The following is a 25195-nucleotide window of genomic DNA, read 5'->3' on the forward strand; positions in this document are numbered from 1 at the left end:
GAAAATTCAAATGGCCGTTTATATTACATGCGTTGTTTAATTAATTATATGCCGTGACGCGTGTCATCTGGAAAATTCTTCCATCACTTTTCTGTCAACGAGAAATTGCAGTTCATTAAACGGATTTATATTGATTAGCAATTATGTTTGGTCGCATTACGTTGAAAACACGTTAATTAGTAAACGTGTGGCTGTCCTACTCTTGAATTCGGCAAATTTCATGCTGATCCTCTATGTTCGACCAATGTGCTTCTCGTAAAACTTCCAACTTTCTAACTAAAATGGGATTCCGCCAGTCGGACGTGTCTGCTTAATCGAAAGTCACAGACTGCACTCGTGGTCGCCTTTTAACTCAGGAAACCTCGTCTTCGTCAAGTCCTTTGGAGAACCTGAAGTCTCGCGTGATCAATCGCGAATTCATCACACAATCCGTAGTTCTCTCTTTCTCTCTCTCTCTCTCTCTCTCTGTGTAAACAGGTTATAAAACGGAACTACGCTCAAAGCAATCGTCCTAACCATATGCGCTTGACCGTTTTCATTGCTGACGGCGACCGTACGCTGCGGCTGACATGGCGCGTAATGTACTACTGGCCCGCCAGTATACCGGAGGGGAAAACACGTGGCATACTCCTGGAATTCCGACGCGCATTACACAACTACTTGTCAGTGGTAAAACACGCCGGCACGTCCGACGGTGTCCAGTGGCGAGCGAGCGGTGCCGTTCCCGACCTCATTTTTCATCGGGTTATTATGTCAGTTCGCAACTTCACTCGCAGAGAGATGTAGCCACCTCCTGATTTCCGAACAAGTGATAATTCGAAAATAATCGCAAGATATATTTTTGATGAATTTTACTGTTTTCAAACGGTAATATCGTAGTTTTTTTTTATCAAAAACTATCGATCACACTGCGAGAAAATAATATTATCAATTTAATAATAATTTATAAATTTTCGATGCTTACATATTTATATTATATTGCTTTAATCATGCAAATTATAGCCGCTTCCGTTGCATTACGATTATTACTGCTTATACATAAAGAAAAATATCATTCTATTCCTAAGAAAAATGATTACTCTCATAATCAGTTTTACCCGAACCTGTGAAAGATGAAAGTGATGGCGAAACTCTCTACGAATAATTTGGTAGTAATTTGGCGTAGTCACTAATTTTATAATATGATTTTCAGCAATTTACAATGCTTCATATTTACTAAATGGCATCAATAAGATTGCACAATAGTCTGTCCAATCTTACCAATACAATTTCCCACCCGCCAACTCTAATGCGATTGATAAATTTAATGAGATGATTTATAAATGACATATTATACTCTAAATTTTGATGTGATTAAAATTAATTGAATAAAGTTTCTAAACTGTCATTTTATTTTTTAAAATTTTTCCGTTTTTTTGGCATTTATAACATCCATGCAATTATATTGTAAAAATAACTGTTTTTTTTATTATTTCTTTGTACAATTTTTAATTATTATTATCACATAAATAGTAAGAAAACAATTATATTTATTATAATTGTGACTGTATTCATTATATGAAAATGTTTATTTCATTTATCATCCATGTATCTTGATATTTTACTTTATTCTGTTATAATATTTGAAATTATTTATAATATTTACATTACATATATTATTTGTAGTATAATTTTTTCATAATTGATACAACTATATAAATAATAAAGTTATTATTACCGATATTATAACAGTAAGGAGCTTCTACCATAATTATTTTATCATGCAATTATAGTCGCAATCACATTTCTCTCTCAATGCAAAATAGTTTTTACATTTCGTTTTAGACTAATTACCAAAATTAATTACAAATTATAGATAGAAACATATAAATAATTCTATGTGCAAGAAATCTTTTTTTTTTAATATACGCTACTTCTCTACGCTATTATATAACAAGTTCATTATATAATAATTGTTTTGTTGGCACTCCTTTTTCTCTCGGAATACATTTGTCATGATAGAAATTATCGAGATTAAGAATCTTGTAATGAGCAACTAACATTACAGAAGAAGATCCATACCGCATTATTATCCTAAGAGGACTGTAAGAAGCACTATTCGGTCCAATTTCCGGCTTTTTGTTGCATCAACTTAGCGTCCTAATTAGGTTTCATATTCAAAACACCTCGAGCGGAATTTGTGTCCATTAATTAATTTTCTAGTTTTTCTACTTCCTTTCAATGGAATCCTTTCCTTCTGTTCTCTTTGTAAAATGTTCAATTATTTATTACTCCTTTAATTACTTTCCATTAGTATTTAATCCGATAAATTAATAAAAATATGTTCAACAATTTTAAAAATGTGTTACAGATATCTTTGTAAAAGATCAAGCGAAAATAAGGAAAACTCGAATTAGATTTAAACGGTTTTATTTGAAAAGAAAATGATCTTTTCGAGAAGATCGTTTTGGTAATTTATTCGTAAAGTTAGTTCCGATTTATCACGAAACGTTATTAAACTTGTCCTCGTTAAAGATAATCTTCTCTTAAGAAACTCCAAGTGACAATCATCATCGGCACTGCTCGTAGACTGTTTGAATAATTCCGAGGAGCGACCCGTCCGCGCTGGATTGCTCTAAATTTTAGGGTGCACTAATAGAAATGAGTCTGAGACATTTAAGTAGGTACGTAAGCTTAATGACCGTCATTATCGCTGATGAACATCGCCAGTTCGAATGTAAGCATCGCGGAAGCAATTGTCTAACATTATTGTTTCGATAATGATAATTGAGATTGTAAAATTTAGACATAATTTAATTTATTCATCCGTCTTGTCATTATATAACGGATGACTATTTCGGATCTTCTTCCATCTATTCCTTACACTTGAGAGAAAATTTTTTGTAACTATAATTATATATTAATATGGTTGGCCCCCAAAATGACTTATAATTATAGTAGTTATAGTCATTTTTTACGGTAATTTCAACCATTTTTATGGTTATAATAATTATAATTACAGTCATTTTCGGTTGCCAACTATACATATTGGTTGATAAAACTATACATAGAGTTATTATTACTAATACTGTAGTAGTCATAATTATAATTATAGTAATATGTATAATTATAGTTACAAATACAAAATAGTTTTTCTCTCATTGTCAGTATAGAACTTGAAGTTGAACTTTGCCCGTCTTCGTGTCAGAGCTGTGGCCGCAGAGGAAAAATAATAACGGAAATTTTCAACGGAGAGACGTAGTTCGAAAGGTGGAAAACTTTTCTGCGCTAATGTATTTCGCGTGTGTTTCGCGTAAGACATCCCTCCTGCGGGCAGGCATCGCTACTTCCGCTTCCGCGTCCGCGCGATTTTTATCTCGTCGTCATTAGCCCAGTTGTTTCACTGTTGCGTGCTTCTTATATACGAGAACGCCGGCTTATATTAAACATTCTTCGCACGCTATTTTTCAACGTTAACGGGCTCATTCCGAAATCTGTCCGGTGTAAAATTAAACGTCGCGGTGCCGGAAGCGGCCAGTCCGCTCCACGCGACGCGATATAATGTATTGCTTTATGGATATAGCTGGCTTGCCGTTTATGCAGAAGAAAAAATGCCTAAGCGAGAGAACGAAATAGAAAAGAGAGAGAGAAATGGAAAGAGAAGAATGTGAAAAAGCACACCGAGCAAAAATATTTGATACATGTGACTATAATTGCATAATGAAATAGTTATAGTTAAGAACTCCAATTTATGGTTATTACTGCTGTAGTGTTAATAATAATAATTACATTTATAATTTTATACAAAAGAAATATTTGATTATATTTTATATTTAATCGTTAACAGAAAAGTAGGTAACTGAGAAGTAACTGAAAAATTACTTTTTGAGTAATTGTAACTGTAATTCGTTACTTTTTAAAATTATTAACTTCTAACTACCGGTAACTACGCAAAATAAGAAATCTTATTACTTCTTTTATTCCGAAACGTATAATTTCTGGATTATCACTAATAATGGAATAAAGGAGTAATAAGATTTGTTACTTTATTATCTTGCGTACTGATTACCACGCCCTACTCTTATTTGCTCTGGTGTTCTTTTTATTATGGTTTTAATTTTTTAGAGTCCGCAACAAGATTACATTTGGATCGGTTTTAACAGTAACTAGTTATTTTTACAAAGAAACTTTCCCAATTATTCCTGATTATAAATATAATTATTATTCCTATTATAGCATTAATATCTATAAAAATGGAGCTCTTAACCAATTGTTTTACCATGCAATTATAATCACAAATACCGAACACTTTTCTCTCAATGTAACGGATGGAAAATCACAGGAACGAGAAACAAAAGGCATAGTCAGGCGTACTTCTCGAAACCAATATCCGCTCGCATCCCGTTTCCGTCCGCTTTCCTCCGCATTAAAATCGAAATTTCGACATTTTAATAAAATGTCAATCGAACAGTCCCGTTTGAAATCACGATGTCGCTCGAGCGACGTCGCGTCGCTGCCGTCGTTCGCGGCGATCGTTCGTCGTTCGAAATAATCGGCGCGCGATGCTCGCATCAGACGTGAAATCCCGAGGCGTTATTGTTTGTGAAATCGCCTACCAGTTTTTCCACAGAATATATAAATTTACGCGCGCGTGGAGCCCGCGGCGTAATCGGTTGTGCGACGGTAATCCGACATTTTTTGTCGGATTTATGAAAGAGAAATTCTCGCAGGCGCTCCGGAGTCGCCACGGAAATGTTGAGGAAACGTAGCGCAAGAAGAGCGGCAAGAACTGATTAAATATTACATTTTCGAATCCTATTCAGCTTTTTCACGGTCGGTTAATTTATGCTTTTCCGCGCTCACTCATGTAATACTTTACGCGATGTTCGACGAATGCTTTAATAGAGGAAACACGAAACATGCTAGACTTTCACGTTATTCGAGAGTAAAAATTGCGAGATAGAGTTGAAACCGCGTTATACCGTGCTGTGATTTTAGAGAACAAACGGTTTAATTAAAATCTGATAAATATAAATATAATAATAGTCTGAGGAGCACATACATCACGGTTTAGTTAGAAATTGGTGAATCATGATTATATAATATTAATTAAAGAGGCTTTATATTAAGAGCCTTTTGTAGTCGATATTAATATACGTGCAGAAGTATCTCTTGTTGTAATAAAATGTAGAATAACACTTCGTATTAAATATTTAATTAAAGGTTAATGTTATAATAAACCGATTTATTAAACTGTTTATAATTCTAGAGTGGGCGTAAAAATCTAGCGGAAGAAGCAGAAATTATTAAATTAAAGCTTGAAATATTCATTATATGTGTACTTTATTCGCATAAAATCTATCTCGCTAGTCTTCTCCTTCGAAGAGGAATGTATACCTATTTGATTTTTATTGAGATTGAAATGATAAATAAAACGGATAAATAAAAGGGTCTCCCCATTACAAATTTTTCACTTTAACACTTTTTCCTGCCCACCCTAACATTTAAAGGTTATATAAATGTCAACAATTTGCCGATGTTATTTTATGATCTTCTTCTCGTTGTAACGTGTAATACATTGCTTACACATTAGTAATTCTTCTCTTGATGTTTATATATGTAATACAGGAAAGTCGGGCTATAAAATTTCATATCAAACTTGTGCGCTCGGTGTGACTACAGATGCTTCTTTTCAGACTGAGAGGCGGAAACGGAAAAATCTAACAAGGGTACGATTAAGTCGAAGTTGGGTCCATATCAACGCTCACCTGCACTCTGAAACGTGGGACGTTGACGTTTTTCAGATTTGTTCTATATTTGTACGTAGTCATCGATCATCGGAAGATCGACCAGCTTTTTTTTGATCTTCGTCAGTTCTTTTTTTCGCAATCTCGACGCGGCCATTAAACGACGACCCGGATTTCTATTTTCTTAACGCTTTTCAAGAACAATCGTTTATCTGCTGTTTCACGTTGTTTTTCCCCTTTTGATGGATTGTGAGGGTGGTCAAGATTCCTCCACTCAAAGAATTGAAAAACCGTGAATACAGTAGAGCTGACGTTTCAACGATTTAAAAGTATCTAATTAATAAGAATTTATTTAGAATTTCTACAACTATATTAATTTTAGTAAACAAACAGTAATAAAATTATATACTGAGAGAAAAAATGATTACAATTGCTTTAATTTAAGTATGCAATTTATAGTTATTTTCGATGCCAACTACATATGTTGATATCATTTATAATTGTTTTAACCAAATTATATCTGCTTCAACTGCATTACTATAATCACAATTATATACATATAAATTCATGCAGTTATAACATAAAAGTAATTGTTTCTTTATTTTATAAAATAATAGGTAATATTTATTATAACTGCAATTACATTTACTGAAAATTATTAATGAAAATATAAAATTAATTAAACTCTTTACTTTACCATTTCTTGATATTCTGTTGTATTTTGATATTTGAAATTATCATGATTTATATATAATAACAATTTTTTTATTAGTATATTAATCATAGTTGATACTAGATATTATAATTGATAGAACTGTAAAGATAAAATTATTATTACTAGCATTAACAATAATAATAATGATAAAAACGGATATCTCAAACATAATTATTTAGTAATTATAGTCACAAATAGCATTTTTCCTCAGTGTTATACTTTTATAAAATAAAAATTAATCTGATTAAGTGAAAATGCTTCAGTCTAAATCTGGATTTACTTTTTTTTCGATAATCTATAGCCAATATCTCAAAAAAAAAGAAATCTAAAAGAACGTTCTTCGTTAAATAAATTGAAAAAAATTAAGAATTGGAAAAATTGAAAAATGTCAAACTACACAAGTTCATTATCAATTAATCAGAGAATGTAGTTCACGATTAAAGATTTAAAAAATGGAAAAACGGCTGTCGGCAACGAATGATAATTTTAACGTGCTTTCGATCTCGTTCGCGTAATCGAGTTGAAATGAAATCGTGCTCCTTGTTCGTCGACTGGCTGACACGTGCACTGAGGCTTTATACTGACTGATCGCGGTTGTACAAAAGAGCGGAATAAAGAACATACCAAGCGGTCGTGATGGTATTTCACTGGCTAGCGCGCTCTGCTTTTTTGATATACGTTACGTACGCGGCCGTTTGAGAATGCAGGTCAGGGTTGTTGGAAGCGGAACAGAACTAACTTCTGCTGGTGGTACTGGGCGATGAGGCGTGCGAAAACATGCTGTACCAAGCGATCCGGAAGTACCATCTTACCGGGAACGTTCGGTCGTCTGGCAAGTGGCCGAGATGCGAGACGCTCGCACGAGGATCTCGAAAATCTTAAAATCTCCGGATATCAGAACTCAGAAGTCTAACAGAAAAGAATTGCCGAGTCTCTGAGATCTGACCATTCGCAAATGCAAATGCGTTCGCCGGCTCGATGCGGCACTAAAGATGCAGAATCCAAAGGTTTTGGAAACCACAGAACCGTAGAAATTCTTTCGGATGTTTAGATTTTTATAATTCAAGAATTTCAAATTTTAATGTGATGCGTCTCAATGTTAAAAATATTGAAAATGCAGGTTCTTTGAAAGGTTTACAAATGCAAGAATTTGAGATTTTCAAGATTATCCAAATCGAAAAAATTTTATATGTGATCTACGATTTTCAAATCCGAGGATTTTGAGATTCTTAAACAAAAGTATTATAAAAGTTATAAACGCTAAATGCACACTGAGAGAAAAATTATTTGTGATGGTAATTACAGATTACCATGATTGTGATTATTATTGTTATAATTTTAGTAATGACACATACAGTTGACAATAAAAAATGACTATAATTATAATTAAATTGTAGTAACTGAAACTACTTTTATAGTTATAATAACTATAATTATTTTCGGGTTGCCATCTGTATACATTTGTCGATAGAACTATAAGATATATATACAATTATTGTTACTAATATTATAGCAGTAATAATCATGAAAACGTGTAATTAGTCACAAATATGAAGAACTTTTCTTTCAGTGTACAGATACTTTTATCCTTATTTTCCTTGATACACACCGGGAGTCCTCGCGGGTACTTCTGGATCGTCCTGTACAAGTTGCTGACATTAACTATACGGGTGAGAAACATATCTTGCATGTACACATAGTGGAACGGCGTTTGAACGATGATCGTTCGGGGTAAATCATAGAGGTCGCAGATGTCTGCGAAACATCCGGCGGAAATCGTGCGTTCCACGTCCAGAACGGAAGCACACGCCATTTTCATTCGGCAAGCATTCCCTCGAAAGTTCGCCGAAACACGAAACTCTGTGAGTCCGCTCATGCTTGCTGACTCTACTTCCGGTACAAAGCACTCGCATACGTCGCGGGCAACATACTCTGTTGTTGGATAACATATTAAACATTACCTTCGTAGCGATGTAGTTATAATTTGACAACGTATATATTACATTGTTAACATATTACAATTTAAGTATAAACAATATTGAAAATATTATACTTGCAATTTTTAGAATCTTCTGATTTATTAATTAAAAAGTAAAGTACATTGTAACGTGAAGGATCTGTAAGATTATAATTTTTATTAATAATTTAAATGAATAATTATCACAATTTGCATTCTATCCTTATGCCAAAATTAGTGATCGAGAATGTTAAAATTCGAAAGAACATACTGAAAGAGTAAAATATGTAAATTGAATCAAATGTTATCAACCTAATTGAAAAAGAAAATTGGAACGGATTATACTAGGATTATACTAATTCCATTAGAAAATCAACGTACGTGGAATTTAAAAATATATCCTAATAAATCTGCCGATTTTCTTTACACATTTTTAACCGAGGTAGAAACGATTTCGTGAAATGTTACTCACGCGCGCGGAAAGTTGGCGTTGAAATATTTACGGTGACTACGCTAGGTCAGATATTGGAAAGCGTTTTTATATAATCCGCAGATAAAAATCAAAAAGCTACGTACATTCGGAGTTAGACATAACAATCGACGAGCGCGGTGTTCGGGAATTTAACATTGTTGGATTGTTGGATCGACTCCAAATTCAATGTGGGCGCCATTTTTTTTTACGTTTTACTGCGCGTGAAGAGCAGTATCGTTTAACTTTATCTAAATACAAAAATTCGTGCGATAACAAAGAACTATTATTATTATTTAAATATTTTCATGTAACAAGTAACGCAATAATATGAATAAAATTTGATAAAAAATAAATTGAGAAGAATACACTAATTAAAAAATTTTTCTTCGTAAGCTGCAGTTTTGTATAAAATTTTCTGTGCGAAACAATTTTTTATAATATAAAAATTGCAATATGATGTATCATTTTATGTGTCTTCTGAGATATTTAGAAATATATATATGCATCGAGTTCGCTGCATGCGCTAACTTTAAAATTCTCGCAATATTAAAGAAAGTCTGTCGGCGTCTGTGAAAGAAAAGAGATGGAGAGGATTTTGTATGCGTCTGGCGAAATGGAACTCGTGAAAGTTTTTGCGTGACGCTCGGTCGAGCAATCTTTTCCGACAACTCGCGTTCTTAGCTACCAAAACCGTGTTACCAAAAGTCTCTCGCGCGAAGAGACGAGATTTCCGCGACCGACCGCGTACATACGGGGGCGTTCGTCCGTATATACGCTTAAGGGAGGAGATTTTATTTTATTTTCCGTCTCTCGCGTCCGTTTCGCCGTTTACTACGGGAATGCATCCCGTACGCGAGAAGTGCAGCGACGTAAAGCGCAGATTGTTACGATCAATATTTGCCAGATGTACTTTCCTTAACGCGAACCGAGCTTGTGAGAACTCTCGAGATTTTATTGCAGGCGCCTTCATTTTTACACGGCCTTTGCATTTTTATGCGTTCCTGTAAGCTTTCGCATGTTAGAATATTTAAAGATACATTTTTACTGTTTAAGAATAATAATATAATATTATACTTTTAGTATTTACTGAATGTAATGTATGTACTTTCAGATGAAAAATTTCTCTAATATCGCACTGAGAGAAAAGCCTATTTATGACTATAATTATAGTAAAATAATTAGAGAGAGAGAGAGAGAGAGAGAGAGAGAGAGTTAGGAGATCTAGTTTTATAGTTATATTACTGCTATAATATTTTATATACCAAAAAAGTATAGTTTGCGTAAAAATAAGTCGGTGCAATTTTTTTTATATATAAAATATTACAATAGCAATAATTATAAAAATGAAGTTTTTAATCATAAATGACTATCAATTATAGTTACAAGAAACGACTATAAATTATAATCGGTATCTACTATATATTTTTTAGCATAGAACATTATAGTATATCTATAAAAATGGAGTTTCTAATCATTATTACACACTTTACCAAGCAATTATAGACAAATACCGTACACTTTTTTCTCACAAGGAGACTGTCACAACTGTCTGGAACCGATTCGATTCTCCTTGATGTATGTTGTTAAGAAATTTAAGAGATACGTATCTTTTTATATTGGTCTAATTTAAGACTTAAAGGGTGAAATGATCCTTCGAAGCTAATGCTTATAATTGGTTCAAATTGATTATTAATGAAACGGTGAGATATGTAACAAATGTTTTAGACAAAACTTTTACGATTTTTTTGTATACTTGAGAACTGTATTTAGATTTTTCAAAAAATTTAATATATCAAAAATATCTCCGTCCCTGTTAAATTTTGTGATGCTATGAATTATAAATTTTAGATTTAAAGAGCTGATATAAAAGATACTATCTCTTAAATTTTCAAAATTTTTAATAACATTTCAAGAAGAATTAAATCGGTTCCAAATTTGTGAGAAGTCTCTTCAGTGCGGAAATGTCAAGAAAAAAAGAAAAACAGTGATTTATCGAATTAACATACTCGATCACTAACAATATACGACTGCATGGATTGAAGGACAATTGTCTTTCAAAATTTTGTTTATGGCATTTATACATTTTTATCCTTTCATACGTTGTGAATTACTGTCCGTGGCAGTTCTCGCCACATTTTACGTGCACGTAAATGAAATTATGGCGTCCGGCGTGAAAGATCATAAAAGGGAAGCTCGCGCAGAAGCATAGCATTGACCATTTCTACTAGACGTCGTTATTTAATACGTCTACACGGGGTGTGTCAAACATTCTCGTCGAACGTTCCTGCTAATATCATCGCCAAGTACAGTCACGTTGTGCGTGCATGTGCATACGTTATGCAAGGCATATTCGCATACAGGGTATCCCAGAAATCGCGTGTTTCCCTCACAATCGCGAATCATTATATATGTATATTCAAATTAATACAATTGAAGGGGCAGTTAAACGGAACAGTGATAAAGACAAGTTTTATCACGAGCGTTTATAAACATGAGGAAACATTTTTATTAATTAATGCGTAAATTTAGAATAACAGTGAAATAGGATCTGATTTATCCGAAGCGTTAAAATTCAAGGTCGCGAGGACTGAACGTGGCGAGGGGACGTTAAAATCTGGAACACCCGGTATACGCGCATAATAGGGCTTGATAGCGAAAAATCGTCATCTCCCACCGTCTTGACGTAGTTGACGGTCTCAGCGGTCGCTTCGGTGAGGGCCCGGCGTAGTCGTGTCCGTCGCACCTGCGACAGCGTACGTGGACATAGTACGACGCCCTGGCCGCCTTGGGTACCAGAAGCGGCGCCAGCGGACGCCGCGGCCATGGAGGAGGCCGCCGTCACCGCCGCCATCGTCGACGAGGACGACTTGCACCACCACGGGAACTGAGTTGGCGTTATGCCGATATAACAGCGTGGTTAATTAATACACCCACTTCCTGCTCGCGAGCGTTTCGCGGTGCACGTGGACGACGTGACAGACAGCACAAGTGCAAGATAGCATTATACAGACACGTGGTCGTGGACGGACACGGGATCGGTTGCACCAACGGTTATCGTGGAAACTAACTTCGGTCGGTTCTCTGGTGTCAGGCCTAACTACGATGACTAAAGAGATCTACTGTCCTACATATCAACTACGGTAAACTTGATCAGGATAATGTCGTTAGACTTAACAAGAACGGCCTTGATGATTAATTCTGATTCTCCTTCTAGATTTCTCTGATCCCTTTTACATTTTCACCCTAACTACAACAAAGACAAAGAAAATTTAGCTTGAGGCCTAGCGATGTAATTAAGCTTAAGGATTGAGAAAGTATTGTAAAAGTACTAGTTACAGTTACAGTTTTTTCTTTCAAAAAGTAACTAGTTACTGTTACAAGTTACCGATTTTAAAAAGCAACATGTTACAATTATAATACTTAAAAAATAATGAGCCATTGCTTTTCAGTTACTTTTTGGTTAATTTTTTGCATTGCTATTTCAAATATAAGAATCTTATGTATTTTCAACATTATTAAATTATTCTATTTATACAAATTATTCGGTTATATTAATAACAAAATTCAGTTATACATATAATGTCATATTAATAATAAAATAATACTTGAAATTACAAAATTATGAGCTCAATATTCAATATAATAATAAGTGTTCATATAAAAGGCTTCTAGCTTAATTCTTAATACAGATATAGCTGCAGAATATGATGATTATCAAGAATAAATATATATTCCAATCACAAGAAATAATCACTGATTGTTCACATTCAACACTTCATTTTGGTCAGCCCATATGTTGACGAATAAGTTTGAAATACATAAAAAAAACTATTAAATTAATTACAAGTTATAAAAAAAATGTAACTAAGTTAAGTTGTAGATGGAAAGAAACGAATGAAGTTAAGTTATAGTTACTATAAAAAAAGTAATCTTCACTATAACTTCGTTACAAGCAACGAGTTATTTTCTAACCCTGGCTTAAATGCCAGATGCACTTAAACTTGGTTAACCATTTAGTAAGTCTTTTTACGAGATTGTAGTGACGATTGCAATACCAAGAAGAAATATTTACTTAATCAGATTGTGCTATGTTATCATAATGTACAGAAATTAATTTATTGTTAGTGTTATCAGTTTTGCTTAAGCAATGTTGTTTAAAAAATGGAAGAAAATTAAAATTCTGCCTAAATAACTCAGCTATATCTTAAATAAAAAAAAGTTGATGTGATAATTAAATTCGTGTAAACTGATTATAATGGAACAGATTTTGGAGATGAGCTGGAGATAATCATTAATTAATTCTTATCATCCACTCTCCGCTTCCTGGATTATTCTCGCTATAACGCAGATAAATAGAGACGAGATTTAGCCAACCGCAGTTAGCGGTAACCAACGTTGGTGCAACCGGAGAGAGCCCAGAAATATAACAGACAGATGACGATCCCTCTCCCACGTTACCGAGATATCTCTTCTCATCTCCCTCCGTATCTCAGCTCGCCCTGACGCCCGCGCGACTTTCTACCTCCGTCGCTCCTAAACAAGCACTCATCATCTACGCCGACTGCTAGCTCGGCGCTACTGCTAAACTAACAGCGATCGGTCTAACCGAGATCAGCAGAGAGGCAAGTTGGAAGTGACAAACGCTAACAAGCACATAACACGACGGAAATGCAGCAATTGTCGCGCCCTCGTTGACGAAACTGCCTGATGACATCTTGTTTCGCAAGATTTTCCAAACTTCGAATTTCCATACAGTACATCATCAATAAGTGAAATCAATGTTTTCGAGAGAATCTCCGAGAGAATCTCCGTTTGTAGCTCTTGTGAATTCTAACGCGTTTAACACGCTTGATCGAAATATATGTATATTAAAAAATTATGTTATATATATACATTAACCCTTTGTGAATGGATGGCCTACCTTATTTTATTTTGTAAATTGCTCGCTCGATTTTCATGAAACTTGTAGATTAATTTGATAGTACTTTAATTCAATTTGAGATCAAAAATATAAAATTCGAAATGATGGATCCAATATGGCGAACAAAATTTTAAAAAAATCTGATTATCGTAAAACAGAGATTAAAAAAATTTTTAATATTTTGCCAACATAAATAACATCAAGTTTTCAGTTTTGCTTCATTTAATGTTTATCAACTCTATAAACAATTAGTAAATGACTTCCAAACGTTGATTATAAATGAGCTTTGACATAAATTCCTCTTTCATTGGAGATTACTATCTTTTTTCGAATTTCGACATTTTCAGGTCACACTCAAATTCACTGGGATGCTAAAAATTGTCTAAAACCGAGTCCCACAATCAGAATTCTTTTTTTAAAATTTGATGCGATATAAATTGGATCCATCATTTTGAATTTTAAAATTCTAAGGCCAGAATCAAATTAAGCGATCCAAAAACTCTTAGAAAACAAACAAAAAGTCTTTCATAAAAAAAACTTCCGTTCTTAAAAAGTTAAAAAATAGTATATAATTGAAAATAATCGTGTTAATTCAATAACACTATTAATAAAATAAATAACATTTTGTTAAAACAATAGTAAAACGTATTTATTCATTAAATGTCATTGCAAGATTATTTTCAATTAGTTATTATTTTTTGCATGTACCATCAAACGTCAATAAATTAAAAATACTAAAAATATGATTAAATATCGCTATCGCATTCAGAGAAAAAAATAGTACTAGCAACTAGAGAAACTAAAAAGAAACAGAGAAGAGAAATATTATTTCAACTATATATCACAATATTGCAAACTTGCGATAAAAAAAATAGATAAATTGTAAAAATTAAATTAAACTAAAGAAATAAACCAAAGAAACATAATAATGTTAACCACTTACAATAAATATGCTTAGATGGATTATAAAAAAGATAATAATGTAAAATAGCAACATTAACGAAAAATATATTAAAATATAAAAGTATATTGTGTATGTTAATTTAGCATAATAATTCATCTCAGAAAAATGTATAAATCGTGTAAAATAAAATAACATTATTATGTTTTTATGAGAGAGAGAGAGAGAGAAATCTACATAATTATATGTATTATAGTATTTGGGTGCTTTGCTATTTAACTTTAATATTTGTATATATATTTATATATATTATTTAATTGTTTACATAAATAATGAAATAATGTTAATATCATTAAATCAACAATTTCTATACATATATCGTAGTCACAAATATTAAATTACTTTTGTAATTTCACATTTGTAAATTTACATTTGTCGTTATCACTCTTTTAATAGTTCTAATTGTAAGCATTATTTTCGTTTTGGTGATATCATAAAATTAATCGCACATACTAAATCTCAAAATGGTTACATAATGGCTACGTTTACACCGTGCATTTAGGCCGCGGCCTATACAATAGATGTCCTTATTTAACCTGTATATTAAACAAAGACACCTATCGTATAGGTCGCGGACTAAGCGCACGGTGTAAACGTAGCCTATAGTCGCTAGAACTATTTTGTTTTTTCTCTGAGCGTAGATATTATAGATATTTCGCATATGGTTCCAATTACATCGACTGTTCGCTACGCGTGCACTTATAATGATTTACCGTGACACAGGAAGTCATCCGTTTCGGTGCAGCGACATGGCCGACATGCATAGCGAGAATATCCTGGAAGGATATTGGTCTATACGCGAATCGGTTTGTTTGCGGATGGGCTCGTTGTTGTCTTCCTGAGTATATCCCAGTCACAGCCATGGAATATACACACGCCTAGTTACCACACATTTATAGTCAACGAGCCAGTCAAGTAGGGGACAAGTTGCTGGGCAAGCAAACGAATAGAAAGCCCTTGTAATAGCGAGGAGAATCGTGTGCTCGACTTTCTCTCGTTACGCCGATATCTCAAGAGTAAGGAGCCTCCTTACCCTATCTCACTTGACTCGTCCGAACGACTATTCGCGAGATCGTGAACAGGTTGACAAGTCTCAATTTGACTGAGAAGTTCGTCTCGGTGCCATCAATATTTGTTCGACTCTGGCTAGGTGTACCCTCGAGAATCTTGTCATCGCTCTTAATCTCTGTCAAACTTGAAAGATTGTTTCGCGTTGCTTGCGTTTCTCGGATACTAACGCTCTCAAGTATACGCCAATTCTAACTAGTTGCTCGTTTCAAGAAGCAAAGGAGTGATCTTCACATCGGATTTGCCTCTCTGCTGACTTCGTGTAAACCGGCTTAAAGGGTTGCTAGACTAAAGACTGGGCTAGACTAAAGATTCGGTTGTTTGCTTGGTTCGGGGGATGAAACAAACGACGCTGAGGAGATACTCGGAGACGCTCGATGAGGTTAAAGGGAAGAAAATAAGAGAGAAAGAGAGAGAGAAAGAAAGAAAGAGAGAGAGAGGATAATGTGCGAATGTGACGTCGAAGAGATCGTCCCGGAAATGGCAAGCCGATTGATCCACGCGAAGAAGTCGAGGGTAAGAAATACTTTCACGGCGTGGAGAAATTTCACCTGAAATTTCTCCACGCCGCGCAGATTTACGATGTCGAATCCGGAGACGTTGAATTATGACAGATTAATAGATTGGCATCTCTAATCTTATCGGCCCTTGCAGCGCCGGCTGAGCCGCCGTTCGTGCGTGAGACGAAGCACTGGTGATTAACCCTTTGATCGCCGGAAGAGCAAGTTTGGTATCAAGTTAAATCCATTCGTTGTCACAGTATGAAAATGTGAGAACTTAATTATGCATCAGGCAAAGTGATTATGAAATCATCGTACTCTTTCTGCGAATCAAGAACCTTTTGACCTATTTGAGATTGGATTAGTCACAAAGAATTATGTTCTTTTATCTAATTATTCAAATTTCGACGTTACGTATTTTATTGAATAAATATTGTGTCAATAAAAACTTTTGCTATAACATTAGAAATCTAAATTATTAAAATTCCTTCTACATGGGCGGTGAAAAGTTTTGACCACTTTTTATTTAGTTTTGATTTTAAATCAATTGAATGATATTGATGTGCATTAATAAGCGAAAATTTGATAGCTCATCAAATTTCTGCATTTAAATTTTTTATAACATAAAAAGTAAGATATTGAAATTAAAAGTGCATTTTTAAGGGGATGAACAATATATTTATAGCTTCTGATCAGAATTTTAATAATGTTATTAATGTTTCTATGATTTTTGAACTTTTTTAAAAAAATTCAAAAATCATGAAAAGCTATTTTAACTCATTAGGACAGATCGAAGAAAATCAGATTATAGGCGAATCGAATAAATATAAATTTTGGGACCAAATTGACATTTATCGTTAATATTGTTATTTTTTTTATTTCAAACGAGCTGTTTTATCATGCCTGTTATTGCTACGCGCTTCATTTGCATCAGAAAATAACAGTTCTATATTGCGTGTGATTCAATGTCAGTCGACAATATAAATGCAGAGATCGTGAGTGTATGAAGAATTATTTCCTTCACATAAAATCACGATTTTAAAAAATTACGAATTCTGCAACTTCGTAATGTTGAAACTTATGCAAATTATAATGATTTTTATAATGTATATTTTGTCAAATCAGTTAAGTAAACTGGTGATTTCGTTTAATCTCTCAATTTTCCTCTTTTTATTTTTTTTTCATGCAATAAGAAATGTTTATGTATTACTTTGTACATAAAACTTAAACTAAAGTTGTAGAAATAAAGAATTTATATTAAAACTTAATATCCAAATTCGTTTTTGATTACTTTTTTATCATGAATAAAAATTGATCCGATTCGTTTCAGTTTCTCCTAAATCTCAATTATCTTTGAAACCTAACGTGCTGGTGAAATTTGACTTGTAACATCGTTCCAGCATTCAAAAATCTGTAATACCTTGCTTGATTCAAAATAATTTTTAGTTGTAAACTGATGTAAATATTAATATAAACTATAAGAGTATTTACTTTTTGAAGAAAACATCTCATCGAAGGAAAGAAAAGTATAAAACGACGAGCAACATTACCATATCCTTATTTCAGAATTGGGAACATCAGAGTGAAGAATCGAGTCACGTTCGCGTGATCATCCTATGGGTTTTTCCCAAGGGTGATACCTTCATCGAAGGGACCAAATCACTTTTTATCATGATTTGGAACTTTTTTCAGAGCTGAAAGGCTAGCAATCAATTTTGTAACGTAAAAGAAAACTCAACATCCAACCACACACGTTCTTGCGAACGATCAAAATCGAATCCGCATATATAATCCTAGTTACTCTTGTTGTAAAAGCATTCAATTTTCATTTAATTCGTATTTGATTAATAACTCCACACAAAAGCGCAGTCCTATATAAAATCTAAATAAACAATTAATCTCCCTTGTACAAATGATCCTGCAGACATTCCATCTTTGTCACAATTAATATTCGCAATATGCCCGACGATGAAAAATTACTGCTAACTTTTTTGCATTTGCGCCGGTTTACCACGAGACGTGCAGAATTAATGCACGTAATAACCTCGCTTGGAATGAAGACACTAAGACATTGATTAAGTTTCTCGTCGCTTAATTAGCCGCGGCTTGCTAATTACCGACCGTCCACTCGCGTTCCCACGATAAAGTTCGGACAGTTTGTCGCAAAATTGCGAGCGAACGTACACGAAGTTTTCTACGCGACCGGGAAAGAGGAAAATCTTCTGAGATCCAATCGAGAACCAATCGAGTGATCGACGAAGTTGAGGTCGAGCACGTAAAAGAAGTGTGGGTTAGAAAGCTAACTCCATCCGCACTCTCTCCACGGTAGCCGCTGCAGTTCGAAAGCGATCTGCTTTCGGGAAGAAGGGAAAAGTAGCGGCGGCAATTTACCACTCAGAATCGAGTAAATGGCAGCCCGCAAATTCTATTGAGAGTTCCGATCGTAATATTTCTTCGTTCGCCTCTTCGCACGTAATGCGTCTCGAGAGAAAAGATCTGGTTATTAGGATATATGATCATTACGGATTGCGAACTAAATTAAGCCAGATTAATGGCTATGGTGTAAGCGTATTAATGTTATAAACGAAATAATTGCACGTAAACTGATTCGATCAACTCCCAATTAACGTTTACGCTTTTAGATCGACGATTATTAAGTCACAACGGAGAAATACAAGGGAGAGTTGCTGCTAGTTAAAGAACAGTGTAATTTATAATTTAAATACATCTGGTTCTTCCCCAGGAATAAGGTTCATCTTACATTCTGCAATCTCGTTAGAATTTTTCCGTCGATTAAGGACACGTGGCTATCCACGTCGGTGATCTCGCGAAATAGTTCGGAACGCGAAACGGCTGAAAGTTATCCTTATGCAAATGCCAGCTATTATCCTTGCGGGACGGGCGCAAAATTAAAAGTTCCGCGAACTAATATATGCGGAACACGCGCAATGAAAGATTCAGGTCCCGCGAGGGCAGCTTGCGGCCAGATCTTTTGTGCTTAATCCCGCATAATGAGAGGAGCGTCCCTGAGATAAATAAAAAACCGATGCCGAAGTTTCTCGTGCTATTCTTGGTATAAGTCGAACTTCTCGTCGCACTTAGTGCCTCAACTTGCTCGGTGATTAATTAACTAATGAAGATTAGTATATGGAATCATTTCTGTTCCATTCATTCTCTTTCGATTAATTCACGATCGATTTCTGCTTGACGGAAGTTTAGAAAGTTGAACAAGGATTTTCAATGTTATACGTCTTTGCTATTAGCTTTTACAGTGGAATTTTACAGAGCAATGAGACGTATTACGTTTAACTTCTCAATCTTTTTAATGTATCTTTGATGTTTAACTATTAATATACACATATTGATATAATTTGTACTTCTGAAAACTTAAACGATCATTTTCTAGAGATGTTTTAATAAATTAAGCAATAATATGCTTTTAAATATAAACAAATTAAAGCAAAAAACGAAAATTTTCTCGAATTAATTGGACTGCATATATTAAAATTTTGAAAACTGTAAATTTAAACATGTCTTTCATATAAAAAATCTGGAATATTTGAAAATACTGAAGGTGTTCTTTCTCAACAAAAAGCGATTTACTATGTATAAATAACAAAATATTTTATAAAAATTACTTTTGCATAGTAACAATTAGCTATCAAGAAAACTTTCAAACTGACAAAAATGTAAGTTTAGAGAAGTTAATCACTGATACACAGTAAAAAAATTTGTAATATTTGTGTTGGAAACGGTCCACTCACGTTTGTGTTAATAGTTTGTGTTGAATTTTTTAACATATTCGAGTGTTAATTTAACATAATGTGATTACGTTATTTAAAGATTTTTTATGAAATTGATATTCAATGTTTCTTAGTGTCAAAATGACACAATTTATGAGTAAGTGACATAAAAATATTGTGTTTTAAAACGTAAATTCTAAGACAAATGAATGAAATATGTATTAATTTAACATATCATAAATGTTGATCTTCTGAAAAAAATATATTCCCACGATATGTTTACAAACTGTGTCGATGTTTTATCTTTCTTTGTATTTATTCTCTTACATAATATTTGTGTTACCTTCTAACATATTCATCTTGTGTAAAATTAATTCAAAAATTTGAGTGGACCGTTTGGGACATGCGATTTATGTTAAATTCAACACATTTTTTCCAATTGTGTATAAAAAATTTGTGTGTTCGTGTCATATTGGATCTGCCATTTTGAATTTCTAAATTTTGACTTTAGATACGTAATCAGCGATCCAACAAAACATACAAATACAAGTATTAATAAAAATTCATCTAGTGAAAAAAATATGCCCATGTAAGGGTTAAAAAGTCACACGACAAATTTCGGTTAAGGTTAATTAGTTTCTCGGAATAACTTTTTAAGCGTTATCAAAAAATGTTTTCAAATTAGGAAAACTACTAAAAGATTAAATTCTATCCAAAAGATCAAATGTAGTTGAAAAAGGTAATTTACGCGCAAGTGATTACTTCTACGAGCTTGTACCAGCATGAATTAATTAAAGTTTACTTCGTGAATCTAAAGATAGATTGAGTGTCTGATTAAAGTAATTTGTGAAGGCATGCTACACGGATCTGAATGCAACCAGTAACCGTATGTAATCGCGTAAGTGCCGTTCATTAAAGTTAGCAAAAATTTTGCGCTTCGGGCCACTTTCAAGATATACCTTTTCCCAGTCGTTAAATAAAAAAGTCTGCAAATTATGCAGTGTTATACATTCCGACACGTAGGCACGACCGCGCCAGTCATAATGTTCACTGCAGATATGCATTTTGCACGTACCCGCTTGAAGGTGTTTACTGTCCACATTGCGTTTAAAACTAATAATTTTTATTCGAAAAATATTACCATTCTCGTATAAAAAGTTAATTCTATTTTAATTTAGACAAGCATTAAAAAATAATATTTAATTGTCAGTCGAAAAAATAAAAAATAATTAACTATTTTCAAAATATTAATTTTTAAAATATTAAACATTTTTAATAATAAATAACGATCAAACTACAGTCTGTAGATTAATTAACCTGATTATGAATTGATATGGAATTATAATCAATTTATAAACAATATAATTATAAATAATATGATATCACTTCACCACTAAATATTGAAAAAATGAGTAATTATATATTCGGTATTATATTGAAACAATTTGTAAATATTAATAACAGTTATATATCTAAAATTTTTTTCTAAAAGACGTATTTTGAAAGAAAAAATTCTAGAATGTAAAAAAATTTCGTGATAGTCAATTCTTAAAAAAGCAACTGAGATAAAACGTGTCGGATAAAAAAATAAAATAAACAACAAACTAGTGCATCTTACAAAACTAGGTTAAAACGTCTACGTCTGGCATTGTGAACAGTTTTATATTAAAGCAATGACATGGAAGAGAAAGAAGATCGAAAACGTGAAAACCTCGCGTTGCGAAGAATCGCGGAAACATCGTTTTCGAACAGAAATACGATCACGAGCGAAAACTCGATTTTTGCAGCTACTGTCTATATGTTTAAATTTGTTATAATTAAAAATATGATAACGAGCGAAAAACGAATATATTCATCGCATGTTAAAAGAACGCAAAGACAAAGCGACGTTACACGAACATGCTCTGTTCCAAATAGTCTCTGACATTTTCGTTTTTCTGCTGATATTCTCTCCTTAATCCTTTCGCGGTTTAGAACGCGATGTTTTATCGTAATTTTGCATCAAAATTGGTGAGATATCCGACGGTTTTGAGGTATTTCACGAGAAAAACAATACGCTTCGAAACAATACGAGCGCGAGTAACTTCGTTGCCATTGTATAATTCAAAAATAAATATTTATGAACGGTATCGATATAAAAATAAGTGACATATTTTTCACGTTTGAGTAATTTATATTTTTTAATATTTGAGAATAATAATACAATATTGCAATATTGATTAAAACAACACAGGATTGTTTGATTGAGAGTATACGTTTGTAAACAACAGTATCACACGCATCACTTGTATACACGGATATCGTATATGCATTCGATTGACCAGTTTCATATTTCCCAGCGATTACTCAACTCGTGGAAAATGTCAAGGGATTCTCGTCGCGGTGTATCTCTATGGTATGCATGAGGACATTTTCGTATTCTGGTTGGCTATCGGCCAAAAACGTCGACGGAAGCCTTAGTCCGCAGACGTGTTTCTATGCGCCAAGGAAACATAATTAAACTAACAATGTCGCGAGAGAACCGCTCCTCATCCCAGCCCCTTTCTCATACAATGCAAATTTCGTTTAATGATGACGGAAATTTTGATTTGCGCTCTCATCCGAGAGAAGATTTCCACTCAGAAGCTAAGCAAATTATGAATGCAGTCAGGAAAAAAATAGAGCCAGACTGATGCGCACAGGGTGTCCCAGAAAAGACAAGAAAAACGTGCAAATTGTGTGCGAGTTTTCATTAGAAGAAATTTAATGCCAGGTCTGATTAACACTTTGACTGCTATATGTGTATTTAATTGGATACACATCTATGAGTTCAAGATGCCGTTACATTAATTTTGATATTAATTTAACATACATTTCCTACCTGCTATATATAAATCAAGAACACTTTACATTAATTTTATATGATGCTTTGTAAATTTTGGGAAAATTTGTCAACTTTGTCGAAGACTTTTATTAAAAACATTTTTATTGAAAAATATATTTTAATATAAAAATTTACTTAAAATTATATCGTACAAAAAAATAATAGTATGGCGCGCCAGAAGACGGATTATAAAAATTCGTATGGCAGTCAAAGGATTAGAAATGATTGATGCTAGATATGAGACGACTCGACTTTGGCACTGCAATATTTGATGTACCTAATCAAAGATATTAATTTGGAAATTATGAAATTCATTACTTTGTGTAAATGTGGAAAGAAATATTTCATTTTATCTTCTTTCAAAATTGAGATAGTATGAGATTATTTTGTTTTTTAGATATGAGATAAATTCGACTTTGACATTGCAATATTTGGATTAATCAAAAATATGTAATCTCGAAAATTATAATATTAATTATTTTAAAAACGTAAAATAAATATTTTATTTTATCTTTTTTCAAAATTCGCTTAGTTAGGTATTAAAAAAATTCGCTAACGGGAATACTTAACTGCTCGTTTTGTTAGGTTTTTCACATTAAAATATATCTCTTACCACAAATTTAAAAAATTACGAATATGTTCTACAAAGTGGTCAAAAAAGGATTAAGTCGCCGCGGGTCAAACTCAATAATCCCTTTAAGAGGGCAATTTTTACAACGACTGCCATCTGTATCAGGGTTCTACACAACGAAGCAAAAAATCCAGCAGGCTGTGTATCGAACGTCGAGTAAACGATAGCTCTGTTCTCCGCCGGTATTCTCTAGCTACCGCGTTTAAGGGTGGTTCTCCACTTGGTTCTTTCCACCCTCCGCTAGATGGCGAAAGGCGAGTTCCGATCGATAAAGGTTACTTTGCAGACTTGTATCTTCAGTGGCAAGTAATTAATTCATCGTTAACTACATATCAAAAGATCTAAGCACAAAAATCTTGAATCTATTTTTAAATTTTAGGTCAACAACCCAATCTCTTCCAATTTGTAAAATACTTAATCCTTAGATCTTTTAATTCTCACTTCTTTTTAATATTTATGTATTTGTGAGATTGACTTTTACACGCTTCCCGAATATCGTGTTATTAATATAAAAACCCAGAAAATTCTTTTAGATATTTTAATTCAAATATTTAAATTGTTGAAATAACACATAAATTAACGAATTATTATGTTTACAAGTTTTCAAATAAAAGAATTCAAAGATCCATGAATTAATGATTTTGCGTATTTCTCGATCTTAGGATGAAGACCGAAATTTGCTACGAAACAATATAACCGCAATTACACGTGGAAACTTATAAAAAGCAACCTAATGAATGAAAACGAAAGAGACATATAAAACCTCAACAAACAACCCTTTATCGCATGCCGTGATAAATCACGAAGCCTTCATAACAGATACAGCGACGAAATCAGAATGGAAACAGCGCCACGAATTTCATTTTATAATGGAAGCAACGTAAATTTACTATCTCGTAAAGTACACACGCTATATTTCGATCCCATACAACCTGCTTTGACATTGTATATCCTTCCTTGGCGCGTCGCGCTTTTACGATTCCGCCGGGCCTACGCCGTTAAAACCCCAACGACGGAGGAAAGGTGAACGAGAGTGGGACGCGCTGGAGAACGAAGAGGAAAAGAGATCTGTCTCCCTGAGGAGACCGGGATGAATTCGAATGAACGATAAAAGAGAAGCGAAATGTTACAAGACACATTTGACACATAAATGACACCCACGAACATAGCCATGACGTTCGAATAGGAATGTAACGAGTGTGGAAACACCAATAAAGGAATTGAATAACTTGACACACATTGGTAAAACAATGACACACTAGAGGAGACGAGAACATACACACGCAGAGGAAATGCATGCGTGGAGAGAACCACGAAGAGCGACGGAGGACAAGCTGCAGGAGCAAGAAAGGAAGAAAAAGAGAAATCTAGATTGTTAACATATAGTAATAATTGTTTTTGTACAAATTGTAGTGATTACAATCATTTTATCGAATCATTACTCGATGGCTGAATTAAGAAATCTTTGAAGTTTCTCTTTAGTCGTCTTTAAATTATTTTTTTCTATGCGCCAACGTAAAAGACAGCCAAAAGAAATTCAAAAGAAATTTAAAATCTAGGAAGAAAAAGATGGTACTAAAAAAATTCCAAAAGAACTAGAAAACCGGAAGAAAACGTTTCCATTGAATGTTATTTTTA

At 33.5% G+C, this 25195-nt stretch overlaps 1 protein-coding gene across 1 annotated transcript in view; it reads right to left on the reverse strand.

The window, feature by feature from the left end:
- Positions 1-25195, reverse strand: part of SK (small conductance calcium-activated potassium channel) — a 192898-nt gene that overhangs the window by 102418 nt on the left and 65285 nt on the right. The window contains exon 5 of the mRNA XM_018458200.1: positions 11545-11754. Coding sequence (XP_018313702.1) covers positions 11545-11754 — 210 coding nt within the window. The remainder of the gene's footprint in view (positions 1-11544; positions 11755-25195) is intronic.

The sequence above is a fragment of the Mycetomoellerius zeteki genome, unplaced genomic scaffold, assembly GCF_001594055.1.
Source record: "Mycetomoellerius zeteki isolate Tzet28-1 unplaced genomic scaffold, Tzet1.0 scaffold707, whole genome shotgun sequence".
Lineage (NCBI taxonomy): Eukaryota > Metazoa > Arthropoda > Insecta > Hymenoptera > Formicidae > Mycetomoellerius > Mycetomoellerius zeteki.